This window comes from Polyodon spathula, chromosome 4, assembly GCF_017654505.1.
Source record: "Polyodon spathula isolate WHYD16114869_AA chromosome 4, ASM1765450v1, whole genome shotgun sequence".
NCBI lineage: Eukaryota > Metazoa > Chordata > Actinopteri > Acipenseriformes > Polyodontidae > Polyodon > Polyodon spathula.
Window position 1 is genome coordinate 30,817,454 of NC_054537.1, and position 17,618 is coordinate 30,835,071.

A 17,618-nucleotide genomic window follows, 5' to 3' on the forward strand; every position below is an offset into this window, starting at 1 on the left:
TTTGACGTTTGACATTGGATGGGAAAGGGAAAATTATAGTGTCAGACCTGGTCCGACATAGGACTACAGAGGGTTAGTAGATGGCCTAGTTTGGCATTCGTGAACAGTAATAGGAGCCTGCTTGGTCTCATCACTGAATTAGTAAGTGATGGTAGTAAATGCAAAGTTGCTTTTGTGTTTATGGCAGGGAGTGAGTCCCAGGAGCTGTAAAACCAGTCCCAAAGACCCAGAAAAGTATGCCTGCTTTGCACTCTTTGCAAAGTTTGGCAAAGAGGTAAGCACCATTTTTATTATCTCTCATTTTCCTATTTAAAATTTTTACACTGCTCCCTCATTATAACTTTGGTCTCGGGGGACATATAGCGAGGGAGCACTGTATTCTCTTTCAAATTTAAACTGGGCCTGCCACTGGTTTCTTCTGCAGTTTGTAATTCAGTCTGCAACTGGACATTACACATCTATTCTTGCCATTTATAAATGCATTCATCTATCTCCCATATTTTCCCGGTAGTATAATTAATTTGCAGCTCTCCATTATTAGTACATATTTTTTCTAGAATCTGTGCTTTTAAAACCAGCCTCAAGCATCTATTGCATTGGGCGCTTATTAGGGAACTACCATCAAAAAACTTGGCCAAATAAATTCCCTCGGTACGTATTCCAGACTCATACTCATTCCAGTTTTAAACTGAGAACAAATGCTATTAATAAAATGTGAATTCCCTCATTTTATAATTCTTCGTGTTTCTCATAGGTCTCTGTCAGAATGAAGCAGTATAAGGATGAACTCCTCGCATCTTGTCTCACTTTTGTTCTCTCACTTCCGCACGACATTGTAGCTCTTGACATCAAGGCCTATATTCCTGCCCTTCAGGTTTGTACATTTTAAAAAAGAATCCTAGCTACAGTCTCCTTCTCCTTTTGCAATTGGATGCAAAACCAAATGGTGCAGTTTACATTGTTCAACACTTAGCTTATAATCGCGCATACTCAGTACAGCAGTGCTTCAGCAGGGGGCGGTAGGGTGTGAGTGGCTCATCCAATTAAAACCAGGGATCAGACTGTTTTTTTCCGATACTTCGGTGCAAGGCAGATTGAGCGTAAAGCACAAATCCATGTTCGTGCAGGAGGTGTTTGAATTGAGTGCTGTTCGGTTCTATTGGCACATGTCCACCACTATCAGAATAAATTCCTGTATATAACTTGGCAGCAGTCACTTGATCTATCATTTGTGAATTTGGGGGTCAGTGGAGTTTAATTAGGTTTACAAAATGTAAATCTAGTAGTTTTGCACCAGGTTTACATTTAGCAGGAGAGGTCCTGAAAACAAATAACGACAACAGCAGCTGAAATAGGCGCACAATGAAAGAGAGAAAGTAAAGCCGAAAGCAACAGTTACTGCTGTGGTCAGGGCCCCCAAGGGAACTGTTGCATGTGCCACCTGGCCTTAACTTGAATCAGAATAATCAGCCATATTATCAGCCAATTAGAAGTCATAACTTGCTGCACCAGTACTACAAAATAATGTATGGGAAATGCTGAATTGTTTTGAATCCTCTGAGCAGGTCAGTGGTTGCTGTTATTTTTAAACCACACTGGAATCATGTATTCTGGTATCTCTTTGCAGCTATTCCATCAGACAGACAACTTCGTCATAACATCTGCAGTCTTGAGAAAGATGGGGAGCACAGCTCACTTTTACATTGAAAATAGTGTTTCTGCCCAACTCTAACTGAACGAAAGTTTATCCATATTGTAGAATTGGCTCCACACATGTAGTGAACACTGAAAACAGTATAGAAGGCTATCCTTTCACCTTGATGCGGAGGTCAGAGATCAAAGACCTAACGCTCCGTTGATGTGACCTAGTTTACTGTGTGACAATGACAGATGGCAACGAAAGCATCAATTTAGTATACTGCGCTTTGTGTGACTAGTGACTAGCAAAATGATAACTTAAAGCTGCACTTTTTAAAAAACTTTTAAATACAGGCACTTCATTTTTGTAACCTTTTTAAAGGTTACCATGGAATTAATGTTTTGTGTCAAGGTATCTGGTTATTATTTACGGTACCTAACCATTTCAATCATAACTTGTCAGACACTTCAGATGCATTTTTCTTAGTTTCATAAAAGTGTACTAATCAAGTATTTGCCTGACAGTTTCAGTTGCATTGTGATTTTTTTTTTTTTTTTTTTAAACCCCAGAATTCTTTCAAACTGGGTCTTAGCCACACCCCCTTGGCCAACACAGGCCTAAATGCCCTGGAGGACTGGTTGCAATTTATACCCAAATATGTGATGCAGCCCCACTACAAAGATATCCTGCCTTACATGGATGGCTTCTTAAAAACTACAGCATCGAATGGTAAGGGACTGGTACTTAACATAGACTTGCTGCTTGGTTGAGAATATTGTTTTTAGAAATACTGCCAAAATATTTTAGTTAACGTGAGACAGTTTGGTGTCCAGGTAGGTAATTAATGAAGGATCCCCGTAATGGAGTTTGTTGACCCATCCGCCTCTGCTGCCAGAGGAAAATGCTCTTACTTCAGGTCCTTTACCAGTGTTGTCAAAGTGAACCCTTTTAATGCTGCACTACTTTAACTCTGGCCATATCAATGATGCAGTCCACATTCTTTGAAATAGGGTCTTGAGAGTACCTCTTATTGTGACAATAAAAAGAGCATGTTTTATGAGAATAATCTTATCTCGCTCCATTGCGGACTAGCACTGCTTCTAATGATAAATTGGGTCTATCGTAATGATAAACTGTAGCTGATCTTCATAATGCAATTCTTAAAAAAAACAAAACAAAAAAACACTCAATTGTGGACCTTTTTCCACTATTTAAATTTATTTTTACTAATATTTATTATTATTATGTAGTGTCTTTAGAAAGGAGTGCACAGTTAGAATAGCGTGGTACTAGCCCAAAGTATTAGTACATTTTGAAACTTACTAGGAAAAAAATTCTCTCAGCGTGTCCCCTTGCCGACCACGAAGTGCTCGCTGCCTGAAATTTACACTGATGACACAAACAAAATGTTTATTTTATTGTTCATTACATGTGTTGCTATTTACAGAAATGCTGCCTGGTTTGAGGAGTTGGGGGTGATTAAGTAACTATGAATTACTATCTACAATAGTTCATGTACTCGCTTACACACACACAGTCTTCACTAAAGTCCCAGTTTAAAGACAGTACATTTTGGGATGAAATTGTTAGCTAGGTGGTGACATTATTATTATTTGTTTACATTAGAAGTGGGAGAAAACCGCTTCAGCAAGTAGGGCCTACAGTAGAATCTGCCAGACCCGACAATCGCTGAATCTGCTAGGTTGGATACTATCACTAATGAGAGCATAACAAATACAAAAGAAAAACAAGGGAAACGCAGATATCTTCAAGAAAGCTGGGGGACTTTGTATAAATTCATTTCAGTATGTGAAGGTTCACCTTCTGGTTTATCAGAGCCGCCAGTGAATGTTTGTCTTTTTAAATGCTGCAACAGTTCTGAGGTGTCTCAACTAGCTATTAATTTATTTTTCCTTGTCAAGGTATGAATACTGTTGATTAATTTATTTTTCCTTGAATTGGTATGAATACTGTTGAATTGGAATTTTTGATTTGAATTGGAGTTTTGTGGAAAAAAAAAAAAAAATGCAGAAATAAATTTTGGAACTTTTTTTCCTCATCCACAAAAGCAAAACTTTTGCTACAAAAGTGTTTTCCTAAAATTCTTTGCTTTTGAGAAATTTCTAGAAATTATATATATAACTTTTTTTCTTCTTTTTAGATGAAGAACAAAATAACTGGGAGGTAATGAGTCTTTCCCGTGGTACAGAGAAAGGATATGGCAGAGTGCTTATGCGGCTTCTAAAGAAAGCAAAGCGTCTTTCTCTGGTATGTTCCTCATCAACAAACAGCAATTTGATCTTTGTTTTTGGGAATTTACGGCCAGGTTTTATGTTATTAGTTCAAATCCAGTCATTTGGGTGAGAATACATAAGTCCCTGTAAACATCATTTTACAAGGCTGTCACACCCTTTGTATTTTGATGGTTTTTCCACGGACCACAGAAGCACATGTGTGCTACAAATGAATCCTGCATTATTACATCTATCAAAAATGTAAATGTTATTCCAAAACGCAGAATCTGCTTACATATTCGCAATGGAAAGTTAGCTTTTTTTGCAGCAGCAGTATAGCCTAGTGTACTTAATGCTATTCAATATGCATATGTACTGGATACTTTACCAATTATTTGGTTGCAATATGTGTTATGTATCTGCTTGCATATTAAGTCAAACAAACAGATTTCAAAGAGCATATAAACATGACATGCTGTGATGTTGGTCCAAGTAATTTCTGTTCCTCACAGACTGAAGATTCTCCGACTGCACTGGTGAGGCGGAGAGTTGTGAGGCTGCTCGGGCATCTGGGTGGACAACTCAATAAGAGTCTGATAACAGGTGAACATTTGAACAACGTAATGCTCAATGTGGTCAATGCCGAGTTTAAAGAGTCCAACCCTATGCAGTGTTGGTAATAACATTCTTTTTCCTTGAGTTTTTTGTGTTACTTTTGAAAAAATCTTCAACCTGGCCAAATACTCTGAGTCAAGCTAAATACATTTGTCAAAAAAACCTGTGAATCAAAGTACTGTATAAAAACATTTTTTCAAATAAAAAAAAAAACTTGATCAAAGAGTTCAGTTTCGTGTACATACTAATGTGGAACCAGAATCTTTCTGCAAAGTGAAGTTCATGTGAACATCTTTTCCCATGGATGCGTTTAATGTCTACCAATTTAGTTTTAAAACTGCAAAATAGCTCATCTGGTATTGTATTGTCAAGATCATTTGTAATTCTTAATTTCTAGCTACTTCCGCTGAAGAAATGATGAAGAAGTATGTTGCTTGGGATTCAGAGAAGAGACTAAATTTTGCAGTGCCGTTTGCTGATATGAAACCGGTCATCTTCCTAGACACATTTTTGCCTCGCATCACTGAACTGGCGCTCTCTACTAATGATAGACAAACCAAGGTACATTATACATTTTATATACTGTTACTTCCTGTGTAGGATAATTTTATTTATTTTTTCTAAAAAGTTTTGACAGTTTGTTTTTATTTTAATATCCACATGCTTAAGTGGTACATATTACACTGAAGGGAAAAACAACAAATTATGTGAATGGGTTTGACTGCCAATTGGTTCTCGTCATATTGATCATAATGAGGGTCGATTTTGTTTTTCTTCAGGTGGCTGCCTGTGAGCTCCTGCACAGTGTGGTTGTGTTCATGCTGGGGAAGGGCTCTCAGATTCCTCAAGGGGAAAAGTCCACCCCTCCAATGTACAGACTGTACAAGCGCATCTTTCCTGTGCTGCTGCGCCTGGCCTGTGACGTAGACCAGGTAATGTGACAAGAGCACTCCACCAACCACTGGATTTAAAATAAATAAAGGAAATTGAGGAATTACTGATTTTATCATTTTGAAATACAAATTATAGCTTGACCACATAGAATCATTTTGAAATACAAATTATAGCTTGATCACACAGGATCATTTACGACCAAAAATGATTTGTAGTCATAGTACTTATAATGTGGTTGGCCTGTTTCCTTTAGGTAACCAGACAGCTGTATGAGCCCTTGGTAATGCAGCTGATTCACTGGTTCACAAATAACAAGAAGTTTGAAAGCCAGGACACAGTGGCTATGTTGGAAGCCATTCTGGTAACGTTTTTTTCTCGACTTTATCACTTCTTTTTTTTTTTTCCTCCTGGATTACAAATCATATACATGTTTGTTTTGCTGTTTTAATTAACTAAAACAAATGCAGTGACATTTGCTGAAACAATTTTTTTTTTTATTTTAGGATGGGGTGGTTGACCCAGTGGACAGCACTCTGAGAGACTTCTGTGGTCAGTGTATTCAAGAGTTCCTTATGTGGTCCATAAAGCAGACCACACCAAAGCAGCAGGAGACGAGTCCAGCTAACACCAAATCCCTCTTCAAACGACTCTACAGCCTGGCTCTGCATCCCAATGTGTTTAAGAGGCTGGGGGCAGCACTTGCCTTTAACAGTATTTACAGGCAGTTCAGGTAATTCTCACTTTTTTCTTTTTTATTTTAAATCAATGTACCCCTTAACTGATTACAACCAATATTGAGGCTTTGAGTGTTAAATGGTTTTGGGACAGGTCTAGGATAATGGTAAGCTGTACTGCTTTACTACTGCAGGGGATACAACATGCTCCATTCCATCACATTAATCCTTTCCCCTGTTGCAATGTGTAGTGCACTTCAAATGAGCAAATGTTTCAGCCATCCTGGTAAAAGTGTTACTTTTATTTAAAGCGGCAGTGCACCACAATCAAAGCCTGGTATGAAATCTACTGAATAAGAAAGAAGTTCACCCTTTTCCAACAACACTTGTTATTATCAGCTTAATTGTGATATTTCGTTAAAAAACAAAGTTTTCGTATACATTAATGTGTTTTGTCTGTTTTGTTCCAGGGAGGAGAGTACACTGGTTGATCAGTTTATCTTTGAACTACTAGTTATATTTGTTGAAAGTCTGGCCCTTGCACATACGGATGAAAAGTCATTAGGTACAGTAATCAGCATGCAAACTTCTAAATGTGTTTCATTCTTACATATAATACAAACTCCCTGACTGATGAGAACATTAGTTCTGATTGCAGTGAAACCAATTGCAGTGTGTGATTTGATTTGTTCCGTATACCAGGTACATTACAGCAGTGCAGTGATGCCATTGATCACCTGAAGAGGATAATTAAACAGAAGGCTCCTTCCCTGAATGCTCAGAAAACATCTAGAAGAAGAGTGCCAAGGTTTACAAATTTCCTTTCTCCTCGTGGCGCATTCAATTTAAATGTATTGATTTTAAAGATTTTCTTGGAAAGACTAAAATTGAAACTGCCTTAAATTTATAATTTTCTCCTTTTTTGTGTTATATCCTTTTCATTGTGTTTTATAAAAGGTTTTAGATAGCAACGTCTAGTTCAAAATTGGTTTATGCATTTTGTTATGTGGTGTGCACAGTGCTTAGACGCTCTAATTCATGTTCTCCTTGTCTTTCTTTGTTTCCAGAGGTTTCCCTCCAGATAAACCTGTCTGCTTGTTAGATATCATCATGTGGTTGTTGGTGCAGTGTGGACGTCCTCAGACAGAGTGCCGGCACAAATGCATGGAGTTGTTCTACGAATTTGTACCCTTATTGCCAGGTAACTGTTAAGCATTTAACCTTGTGGCAGCTGCTATTGAAGATGGATATCTCAGGGACCGTTTGAGGGACTGGCATCACATTTGCAGGGTTTTATAAACATTGCATGATAAATATGTAGGTGACCTTAACATTGACCTCTGACCTAATATGGCTGCCATAGTAACGTCATGGTACTTTTTGGATTTCTTTTATACAGGTACTGTAGTTACCTCTATATTCTGTGATTCTTTCTGTCGCCCTCAGTGGAAATTAACTGTTTCACTGCACCATTATTTTAACCTGAAGTTTTGTTTTTCTTTCTTTTTTATACAGATAACAAAAGCCCTACCTCATGGTTGGATGATATCCTAAAGGAACAGGGGGTTGCATTCCTTATTAGCAGGTTTGAAGGTGCAGGCCGCGAAGACGACAGCTGTTCAGGTATCCTATCTCAGACAACCCTGCATGACCTGCAGGAACCCTTCAGCCTGCGAGCTGCTTTGCAGTGGATGGACATGCTGCTGGCAGCGCTTGACTGCTACAACACCTTCATTGGGCTTCGCCTGGTCAAGCCTCATGAGGTTTTAGGTGAGATTAATTGGGTTCTATGCTGCTTTTCAATAAGGTTGCTTGCAGGGACATTTGTCAAAATAAATTATTATTGGTTCCCTACTTTCCTCCAGTGTTGACACCCGTATGGTTGAGCTTTTAAAGGCTGTACCTTGGGAATCATGAACTTTGATGAAACAAGTGTGAACATTTGTTAGGAGATGCTGTACTGTCAGTCAAAACACAAATTAGCAAATCAGAGCTACGTAGGCAGGACTCAGCGTGAAACTTTATAATAGGTCAGTGTCGATTTAAAAAGACAGGAGGGGGGTTGCATTTTTTTCACAGCTGCTGTTTATAAAGATTCTAACAAACAGTTTACTAACAAGGTATGTAATCAGAAATACTTCTGAAAAAAAAACACATAGGCCTATCAGCCAACTTTAATTCTCTGTGTGAACTCCTACATCACACCCCAATTTTCCATAATAGACTTGCCTGGTAAAAAAAAAAAAAAAGAAAGGAAAAAAAAGTAAGAAAAGGTAGCCAGAGGAAAGAAGTGAATCGGAGACATCACATTGGAAATGTATAGCAGCAAATACAAGGTACTGAATCATGTACTGTAAACCCGGTACCCAGTCAGGCACCTTTATGTGATTTCTATGATCCAGTTTTTTTTGCGCCTAGTAAATCCTAGCACCAGTCCTGTTTATACATTTGGTCAGGCGTATGTATGTTCCTGTTAAACATGCTTCCTTCTCTTCTTTTTGAAGGTAAACAAGTGCAGTCAGGTTTTCTAAAAGCCATTGAGTTCTTCATAACAGAACTTGCTATGCAGGATATCTCTGCAGCTGAGCTCTGCTTTTCTGTGGGGCCAAAGGGTGCTCTCTTCAGCCCAAAGGAGAGGGAAGACTACAGCTACAGTAAGGGCACAATCATTGTTCGGATGATGGAGTTTGTCAGCATGGTCCTTGAGAACTGCCAGCCGGACTTTTGGAAGGTATTTTGTCTTAAAAAGAAACAGGTTAATTTCTTTGACCAGTTTAACTGACAACCAGAGCCAGTTTTACACATGTGTAGACATCTCTAAATATGCTGGCAGTTTGTACATCTTGCCTTCTCAGGGGGCAAAAACAAAACTAATCAAATCTTCTTTTGCCGCCTTAGTTACTAGAGCAGGATGTTCTAAATCCGACCTTTTTTGAGCTGATTACTACAACAGTGTGCGATCCATCGAGCATCGGGTTCAACATGGCAGACGTGGAGGTGATGAAGAACCTGCCAGATATATGTGTGCGGCTGCTGAAGGCTCTGGCAAAATCTCCATACAAAGGCCAGCTAGAGATCAGTATGAAGAAGAGGATCTCCTATAAGAGGTGCGAATTCTAATATTGTACCCAAACTGCATAAAAAAAAAACAACTAGAATGCTAAGAGGTCAAATAGGGTACTGAACTTTTGAGTAAGTGGTGAACAAAAAGAATGCATTAATAGAATACCAGCATTTTTAATTGTTACATGATCATTTTATCCCTGTGTAAATATTTAGGGATAAATGTTGATTTGTAAAGCCAAGGTTTAAGTTACTTTTACATTCAGAAGGTTGAATGTTAGAAATACATTAATAACTACAAAAATAAAATAAAAAATTGGTGTGTTCCAACACTGCAATTAATGCAAAACGAATTTGCTATTTTAGCACATCACAAAAGAGCAGGCTTAGCAGGTTATTGAAAGGTTTGCTCTCTGTTGAGGAGGCTCTGTTCTTAGGGTGGTAGAACTCTCCATGTTTTGCTTAGTAATACTAGGTAGAATGCTGAATGCAAGATACATTTTCAAGGTAAACTAATTTGCTAATGTCTAGGATGTGACTATGGTGATAATTGTGGCTCCTGTATCTAGATTTTAGAAACCCTTAATAAATTAGTTCACTTTTAGTATTTCTAAGTATAGCACCATTGAGTTTAATAGATATGAGGGATGTATGTAGATTGTACATTTGGTAAATCTAAGGATTCTGTATGAAAGGTCTTGCTGGAACAGTAGCCTAAGAACTTCACTTGTCTCAAAATGTGATTCTTTACTCGTTACAGTTTTCCCTATGAACACAGGCCAGCCCAGTGTTCAGGACCATGATCATTTTCCATTAATTTTGATTTCCCGTAACAGTGTTGAGGAGCTGTGTGGTGTGGACCTGTGTAACGTGGATGCCCGTTCCGATCGTGCCAGACTGGCATTTGTTCTCTCCGCTTGCAAGCAGCTGCACAAAGCTGGGCTGCTTAACTCTGCACTGCAGAGCCGGGTTAGTGCTTTGAAATTGTAATGGAAAAGCAACCTTCTCTTCGCTTTCAATCTGTCGAATACAGACATTGGAGCATCAGTTGCCATGAACATTTATTTTTATACTACTTGTTGGTTTCTAGATTGTAAATAGTTAATAGAATTATGCCAAGCAGTCCGTATTAATCTTAACATTAATATAACTTGCATTGTCACTTGAAACAATGTCTCCATAGGCTGCCAGCTTAGGCTTGCCCCTGGGGTCAAAGCTTCTGTCTGTAGTGTATAAGGGAATCGCTCCGGGAGAGGAAAGAAAGTCCCTCCCCTCCATGGATGTGAGCAGCAGGAAGCTGGCAGATGGATTGCTTCAGTTAGCTTTTTCACTTGGAGGACAAGTTAGTAATCCATTTCTTTATTATCTTTTCCATTGCATAAATACCCCAAGAGTTTAAATGGATTAATGACACCTGTGGGCTTTGATTTGATTAAAAAAAAAAAGATCAATTTAGTCTACCTGAGTGCAGAATCAAAAAACAGTGTGCAAAAAATAAATCTTAGTGTCAGAGGGTACTTCTAAAGACCTTGGCAAAAGAGCAACTGGAAGGTATGTCCAGTGTTTCACAATGTCTCAGAATGAAGAAAAAAAGATTGCAACTCATCACTGCTTCCTTTCACGGCAGTACATGTTTATCGTATCATCTTAGTCTCTAGTAAGTTGATTTTTATTTTTATTCATTGTATTTCTTCCTGGCGGAATCAGAAAATGAACAGCTATATCACACTTTTTTTCTTCAGCTGGCTAAAATAAAGTAGCACTCAGTAAGTTACTTTTGTTAGTCTGAAACTTAACAGCTTGCTATATACCAAAACAGTTTGGCTGACATCCAGTTACATGCAAGCAAATATTTTCCAACTGACAAGTGAGATGTAACTATCAGTGAAGCATGTGTGTTGTGTTGGATTTACAGCGTGAGGAACTGGTGGGTTTGCTGCTCAACAGCATAATGCTGTCGGTACCTCTCTCCGACACGTCCCAGAAGAATTTCATTACTTTCTCTCACGGAGAGTACTTCTACAGTTTGTTCCAAGAGACCATCAATTCAGAGCTGTTTAAAAATCTGGACACCACTGTGCCACAGCTGATGAAATCTGCAGCAGAAAACCCTAAAATGGTGAGAGCCCTTTTTATGAATGAAGATTACATCAGGCTTCGTTTCTTTGAAGTGCTGCCACAAACAGCAGCACCTGTGTAGCAGTGATTCTTTAAAATCACTATAATACGATTTTAGTCTGATTTTTTTTCTAATTTAATTTCCAATAAAACAATGGTAACTTCTTTTTTTTTTTGTTTTGTTTCTTGCCTTTTGTCTTTTGCATTACCTATTTAAATCTACTGAACACCCAGGAACTGTGTGACTACTTTTTGAATGCTTCCTGTACGATTCCATTGTTTTTGTGCACGGTACAGGTGAGCATGATCCTGAACGGTATGCTGGACCAGAGTTTCCGGGAGCGCTCTGTGCGGAAGACACAGGGCAGTCAGCTAGTGGGTGGGGTGCTGGGCAGCTGGTCCAGTCTCCAGTCCTGGTGGGCCAGCAGCTCCTCCGCAGAGAGTAAAATGGCAGCATTGACACTGCTCTCCAAGGTCTTGCAGGTACTGACGCTTGCATCATCTTGGCGTTATCCAAGATTTTCGCGTAGTATGCTTAAAATGTAAATTTAAATTGAAAAGTTTTTGTTTCTCCTGTATGTAGCGACGAATAAACTGAATTGATTGGAAGAAACACTGTAAATAGATGACATGATGCCGCCCAAAAAAAGATCACCAGCACGGACTTAAAGCAAATGTTTTGAAAAAGGATTTACATGAAAAACACAAAGCAACTTATTTTAAACTGCTGGTTTTAACTGCTACTTATTTTAAACTGCTTTTTTATTGTTTTTTAAAATTTATTACAGATTGATTCCTCGGTTTCTTTCAACACAAGCCACTTAGCGTTTTCAGTGGTGTTCAGTACATATATTACGTTGGTCACTGATTCAACACTACCATTAAATCTAAAGGTAAGTGTAACAGATTGGAGCTGTTGAGCAGGGAAGAAGAAATGCACTTTGCACTGTTCTTTAATACTGTAGCTTAAATTGTTTTTAAGATGATCACTTGAATCATAAAAAACTAATAACTTGATAAATACCAATAAATAAAAAAGTGAGGAAATTAAATAAGCAGTGTCTTTTTGTGTAGCTATGTACAGTGCTACCCTGTTATAACCCGACCTGTTATAGTGCGGATGCACTGCGCTAAAGAGTGAGACAAGCTGCTGTGAAAGTGCCAGACTTTGTTTGTTTGTTTGCTTGTTTGTTGTTTTAGGTGTGGCCCAGGCTAGCTGGCCAGGAATAATCGTCCCAATAAACCGTGGATTCGAGTACCTGCAAATTGTGTTTGTCTCTTTCCTTCATTTTCCACCGTACGCTACAATATTAATTTGGCTTGTGTGCATTGTAAAGCATTTCAGGAACAAAAATTGTACTATTCGTTATGAGGTGAAACACAAATAATGCGGTCTCCCTAATTATGGACCCCGACAACCGCATTATAACAGGGTAGCACTGTGTGTGTGTGTGTGTGTGTGTGTGTGCGTGTATGTATGTATGTATGTATGTATGTATGTATGTATGTATGTATATGTATATATATATGTATATATATATATATATATATATATATATATATATATATATAAAACAAAAAATTGATGTTGTAAGTGCTTGATTCATTGCTCATTTCTTATAAAGACGCAGACAGATCTGAATTTTGTTCATCGCGGTTTTCTTTTCAATCTTCTCCAGTCACATGAAAATAATTTGTAATTTTCCTCATCTTAGTTTGACAAGTTTTCAAATTATCTGTAGATCCATGAAATTGGCGGGGTATGAGATTTGTAGGGATTCTAATTTTTAATGTGGGATTAACAGTGGGCAGTGGGCACCAATAAACTGCATTCTCAGAACACATTATGATTGAGCAATGAGAGTTAGAGCTGTCTTGTGTTTTTTTTATTAATTTATTTGTTATTTTTTGTAATGTTTTATTCTTTCAGCTAAAAAAAAAAAAAAAATCACGTTTTTTTAGAGGTCAACCTTTAGGAATTTCTAGTGGCACGTGCACCTAAATTGAAGTTTACGTTCACACGATGTGACCAAATTAGTCGCACTGTAAAGCCCTGTTATGTTTTTTTCGATCATCCTGAGAATAGTCTCCGCAGTTATTATTTTTGAGGTGTACTTGCCGCTCGCTGTGTTATTGTTTTGTGTAAAACATTGATATCCTGTCAGTTAAGAAAAGGCTTAATGCAAAGCTTGTTTTAACATTGTCTTTATTACACTGGCCAGAGACCCACGCTTACAAATATATTGTCATATTTTCTTTAAATTCTCAAATTAATAAATAGAGACCCATATAGCAAATTCGCAGATGTCTGCTTTATATCCACGGGTGTGTTGTTTTACATCTTTGCGGATGGCAGATCAGTTATGGATATAATTATTAATATTCAGCTGATAAAAACAAAAGCTGAACTTGCTTTGTCAAGCCATAATTTCTTTTTTTCCCCACTGCGAGCCCAGAGTACAAACCAGTGAGTATAAACATTGTTGGCTGGAACAGTCACCTGTTTGCACTTTGCTTAGTTGCCTGTTGCTTCTGAACAAAAAAGTTTTCAAACTCTGCTTTTGAATATGTAGAACCAGATTTACAAGAAATTAATCATGGGTGAATACAGCTTAAAGAAAAATGAGAAAGGGAAGTCGTCAATTTGGAAAACATTCTGATTATTTGCTGATGAAAACTGACACACTGTGGCAGGATATGTCGCCTATGTCTCGTGCAAGAAAGTCTGTGCTTTCAGTAGCCGTGAAACAAGTACATCAAACTTAGTAAATCACAAATGTGAAAAGGAATTGGGGTCACGATTCAGAGCAGACGATAGGCATAGGCTGTAAGTGGCTGTCTTTTGCTGTTGTAGCTCAGCTTTGTGGCACCCAAAAGTATTATTGATTTAAGTGGTTTATTTGTTTGTAACGTAAACTTGATCTGCTCGAGTCAGCGGGTGGTCTGTCCCACGTACCATCCTTCTTCGGAACCATCAGCACTGTCGCCTTCCAGGGGCTGTTCGATGGTTCAATCAGTCCTGCCTCTCTCATATCTTTTGAATAGCCTTTTGGTGGGGTTGTGTTGGGCTAGTGGTAACCGTTGAGGCCTCTGTTTAACAAGAGCTGCTTCCCCTGTGTTGCTTGTGTGTTGGACCAGGTGGGTGCGTCGTGTCTCTTCTGCGCCGATTACAAAGCTGTCCTTGTACTTGAACAGCAGTTCCAGCAGCTGGGTCTTCTGCTCCGGGCCAAGCCCCTTGCAGTTGTGATGCCAGATAGCTGTCACTGCAGTTAGCTGCACTTATGATGTCATGGTGGCCTATTCTGAAGCCACAGGGGTTCCTTTCTTGTGTGGTCCCTGTGTTTGCCTCCTGGGATGAGGTGGGGGAGGGGTGGGGTTGATGTAGTCCAGCCGGTTTGGAGTGATCGAGTGAGTGGACTCCGCTCCTGTTCGACTCTCTCCTGTCACTGGATCTCTTGTGGGGTCCACTATCGTGAGTATGTACCTACCCCTCAGCTGTAGGGCTCTGGTTGCCAGGTCTAGGTGCCCCCTGGTGCTATGGAGGAAGTCCACCCCCAGTATACAGGGGTCCTGTACAGCGGCTACCCACGCAGGGTGACGAAAGAGCTCGTCCCCCAAGCTGAATGGTCATGAGAGCTTTTCCCTTCATGGGGGCGAGCTCTCCTGTCACTGTCCTCTGGTGTACTTCTGTAGGCTCCAGGCAGAGCGTCACTGGAACCACGTCAGGGTGCACCACAGTGATGGTTGACGCACATGTCAACTAGCACAATGCAGAGGCCGACCGGGTGGCAGGGGTAGGGTAGGGTAGGGAAGCAGGGTTGAGGAATGTGGACTTGGTTGGGGTGTGTCCCGGCGTTACTGGGGGAAACGGGGCGTGGCCTGCTGTGTCCCCTTTATGCGGGCCCTGTGCCGTTTCCTTGGGTCGAGTTGGGGCTGGGCCCTTGAGAACCCGGGCTCTGACGCTGGAAGTGTCCACTTTGTTCACAGTTACAGCAAAGCCTGGGTTTGAAGCTCTGGGGTTTGTTGTGATTCATGGTCAGGGTGTGTACAAGGGCAACCAATTCAGGGGGGCTTGGGGTCGCTGTTGCCCCTTCTTCCACAGTCACTTGTCACATCCTGACCTGAGGCTTGTCGGTCTCTTCCTCTTCTGCTTCCTTCTCCACTCCTGGGCTATTCACAGTGTGGCCTCTAGGGTCTGTGGCCTCTGTAGCCTTAAGTACCTCCTGAAGGTGGCCCTGTCCGAGTGCCTCCACGAACTGGTAGCGGTCATTATTCTTCTGTTCACCAGGGGTTGTGGATGCATAAGTCCGCCGGGTCTCCTGCTCCAAATCAGAGGCCAGTTTTTCCAGCTTTTCCCGGGTTGCCGTAACCGCCGACAGAAGTGTAAAATAAGGCCATCTGGGTCTGATAGGCCACCGTAGCGGTGGTCAAGCACCTCTGTGAGACCTAAGTAGCTCCCATGTTGTGCTGGCGGGAGGTTCAGGAGTACCAATTGTGCGTCCCCCTTCAGCGCTGCCTCTAATCACAGGACACGCTTCTCTTCGTCCCAGCGTTGGAGTCTAGCCATCAGTTCTATCTGGGCCTTAAAGGCTTCCCATCTCCCTGTCCCATAAAAACCTGGTGTTTTATGTGCTGACCGGACCTCTCAACCCTCCAATTAGCATAACAGTGCCCACCTCGGGGCTCTGGTCTTGCAGTCCCTCGGTCAAAACATTCCCCAAGCCATTGGCTTGGTAATCTGAGTGCAGTCCTGGTTCTAGCTCTAGCAGCCTTTGCAATGCTTCCCCTTTCACATTAGTAATTCAATGTTTTGCTTTCTCTTTATTGTCCCAGCCAGCCAGCCATCCTGGCTAGTCCATTAAAATAATGCAAATAGTCTTGCCAATCAGCCCTGCCATCAAAGCCTAGGCAGTGAGTCTGGCTCACCTCCTGGTTATGCATGGGCGCCGCCATTTTTGTTTTGGCTGTTAGCAATGAAGTGATGAAACAGGTCCCACCCCCATTCCTTTTCTCTCTGATCCGTCGTCTTTCTCCTCGCCCCGCTCTCTCCTGGTGCCTTGTCCTGTTTTCTTAGCAGCATCTCGTCGTGCTCATCTTGCTCCATAATATCCTGCTTCTGATCACCAATGTAACGAAAAGAAAAATGATTTTTCAGTTGATTCAGATCCAAGCACAGTTTTTATATTAAAGCAGTAAATTATTGAATTCAGTTTGACAAAGGTTAACTAACAATTAATAGGTTGCTGTGGGCCATGACCTACACCGCTAAAACTACTTCATTTTTTAAACAAAAGGAAATCTTGGTGGAACTATTATGTCTGTTTTTGTTTCTCTCTCTGCTTCACAACAACAACAAACACTCTCAATGTCACTGGTCCTTAACACCAGTTAGTCCCGCCTCATCCCACTCCACGGCCAATCACCAGCAGTTCCTGTGGTCCGTGCCTGTCGCCCATAGGCTGTTGGACCGATGTGAAACACAGCCCCTCTTACTCCAAGCATTCCTGCACTTCACAGACCTCACATACTTTACAATAATAACCGCATAGATTCCAATACGGAGTGCTTTATCTGTAGTTATTGTGAAGATGTAATTTCTTACCAAAAATATAAAATAAATAGCATTTATTTAGAAATAAACAAATACAGTATTGGGAGCAGTGTACCCCAGAAAACATTACTTACACACTTACGAAACGTTTACCTATTTCGTTTTGGGTTAAATAAATATTCCACACAATGCTGCTTTGCTGGATGCCATGTTTTTAAAACAACAACAGCAGCAGAATATGGCCAGTAGATGTTGCAAAGAATCCTGCAGCATGAAGCACATTTAAGATTAATAACTGTTTTCAAACTGAGTCGTTTATTATTGTTGTTGTTATTGATGTTTCCAGTACTTTAAAAAGGCTACACAAGTCTACAGATCTGAAGGGACTAAATGTATGTTTACTGTATAGTATTTAAATATGTATAATTCACTTAAAACATTAATATATGTGATTTTTAAAATGTGTTGTTTATTTATTCACGCCGGGTAATTTGGTCAGGGCCTTAAGCGGATGATGAACACACACAGATATAATATATATATATATATATATATATATATATATATATATATATATATATATATATATATATATATATAATATAAAAAAATAATGTGCGCTCCATTTTCTTCTTGACTGCAGCTTTTATTTTTTGTTTTTTAAAGCATCTCTTCCTTGCTGTCCACACTGAGGCTGCACCATTCCTATACACTGTTTGTGTTTTGCAGAGCCAGGCACTGATTATCCTCCCTTTCTTCACCAACCTCCCCGGGAACACGCTCGCAGACCTTCAGAAAGCCCTGCAAGTGCTGGTTGCTTCTCACTTTCC

At 39.9% G+C, this 17,618-nt stretch overlaps 1 protein-coding gene across 2 annotated transcripts in view; it reads left to right on the forward strand.

Moving 5' to 3' along the window:
* prkdc (protein kinase, DNA-activated, catalytic subunit) overlaps positions 1–17,618 on the forward strand; it is a 68,218-nt gene that overhangs the window by 12,041 nt on the left and 38,559 nt on the right. For both annotated transcript variants that reach the window (XM_041247649.1, XM_041247648.1), the window contains exons 19-39: positions 188–274; positions 755–874; positions 2,209–2,368; positions 3,801–3,907; positions 4,386–4,476; positions 4,886–5,049; positions 5,268–5,420; positions 5,636–5,743; positions 5,886–6,112; positions 6,527–6,621; positions 6,759–6,864; positions 7,124–7,257; positions 7,572–7,826; positions 8,561–8,787; positions 8,955–9,163; positions 9,956–10,088; positions 10,303–10,461; positions 11,035–11,238; positions 11,535–11,720; positions 12,026–12,130; positions 17,518–17,618. The exon at positions 17,518–17,618 is cut by the window's right edge and continues 67 nt beyond it. In XM_041247649.1, the coding sequence (XP_041103583.1) occupies positions 188–274; positions 755–874; positions 2,209–2,368; positions 3,801–3,907; positions 4,386–4,476; positions 4,886–5,049; positions 5,268–5,420; positions 5,636–5,743; positions 5,886–6,112; positions 6,527–6,621; positions 6,759–6,864; positions 7,124–7,257; positions 7,572–7,826; positions 8,561–8,787; positions 8,955–9,163; positions 9,956–10,088; positions 10,303–10,461; positions 11,035–11,238; positions 11,535–11,720; positions 12,026–12,130; positions 17,518–17,618 (3,131 nt within the window). The remainder of the gene's footprint in view (positions 1–187; positions 275–754; positions 875–2,208; positions 2,369–3,800; positions 3,908–4,385; positions 4,477–4,885; positions 5,050–5,267; positions 5,421–5,635; positions 5,744–5,885; positions 6,113–6,526; positions 6,622–6,758; positions 6,865–7,123; positions 7,258–7,571; positions 7,827–8,560; positions 8,788–8,954; positions 9,164–9,955; positions 10,089–10,302; positions 10,462–11,034; positions 11,239–11,534; positions 11,721–12,025; positions 12,131–17,517) is intronic.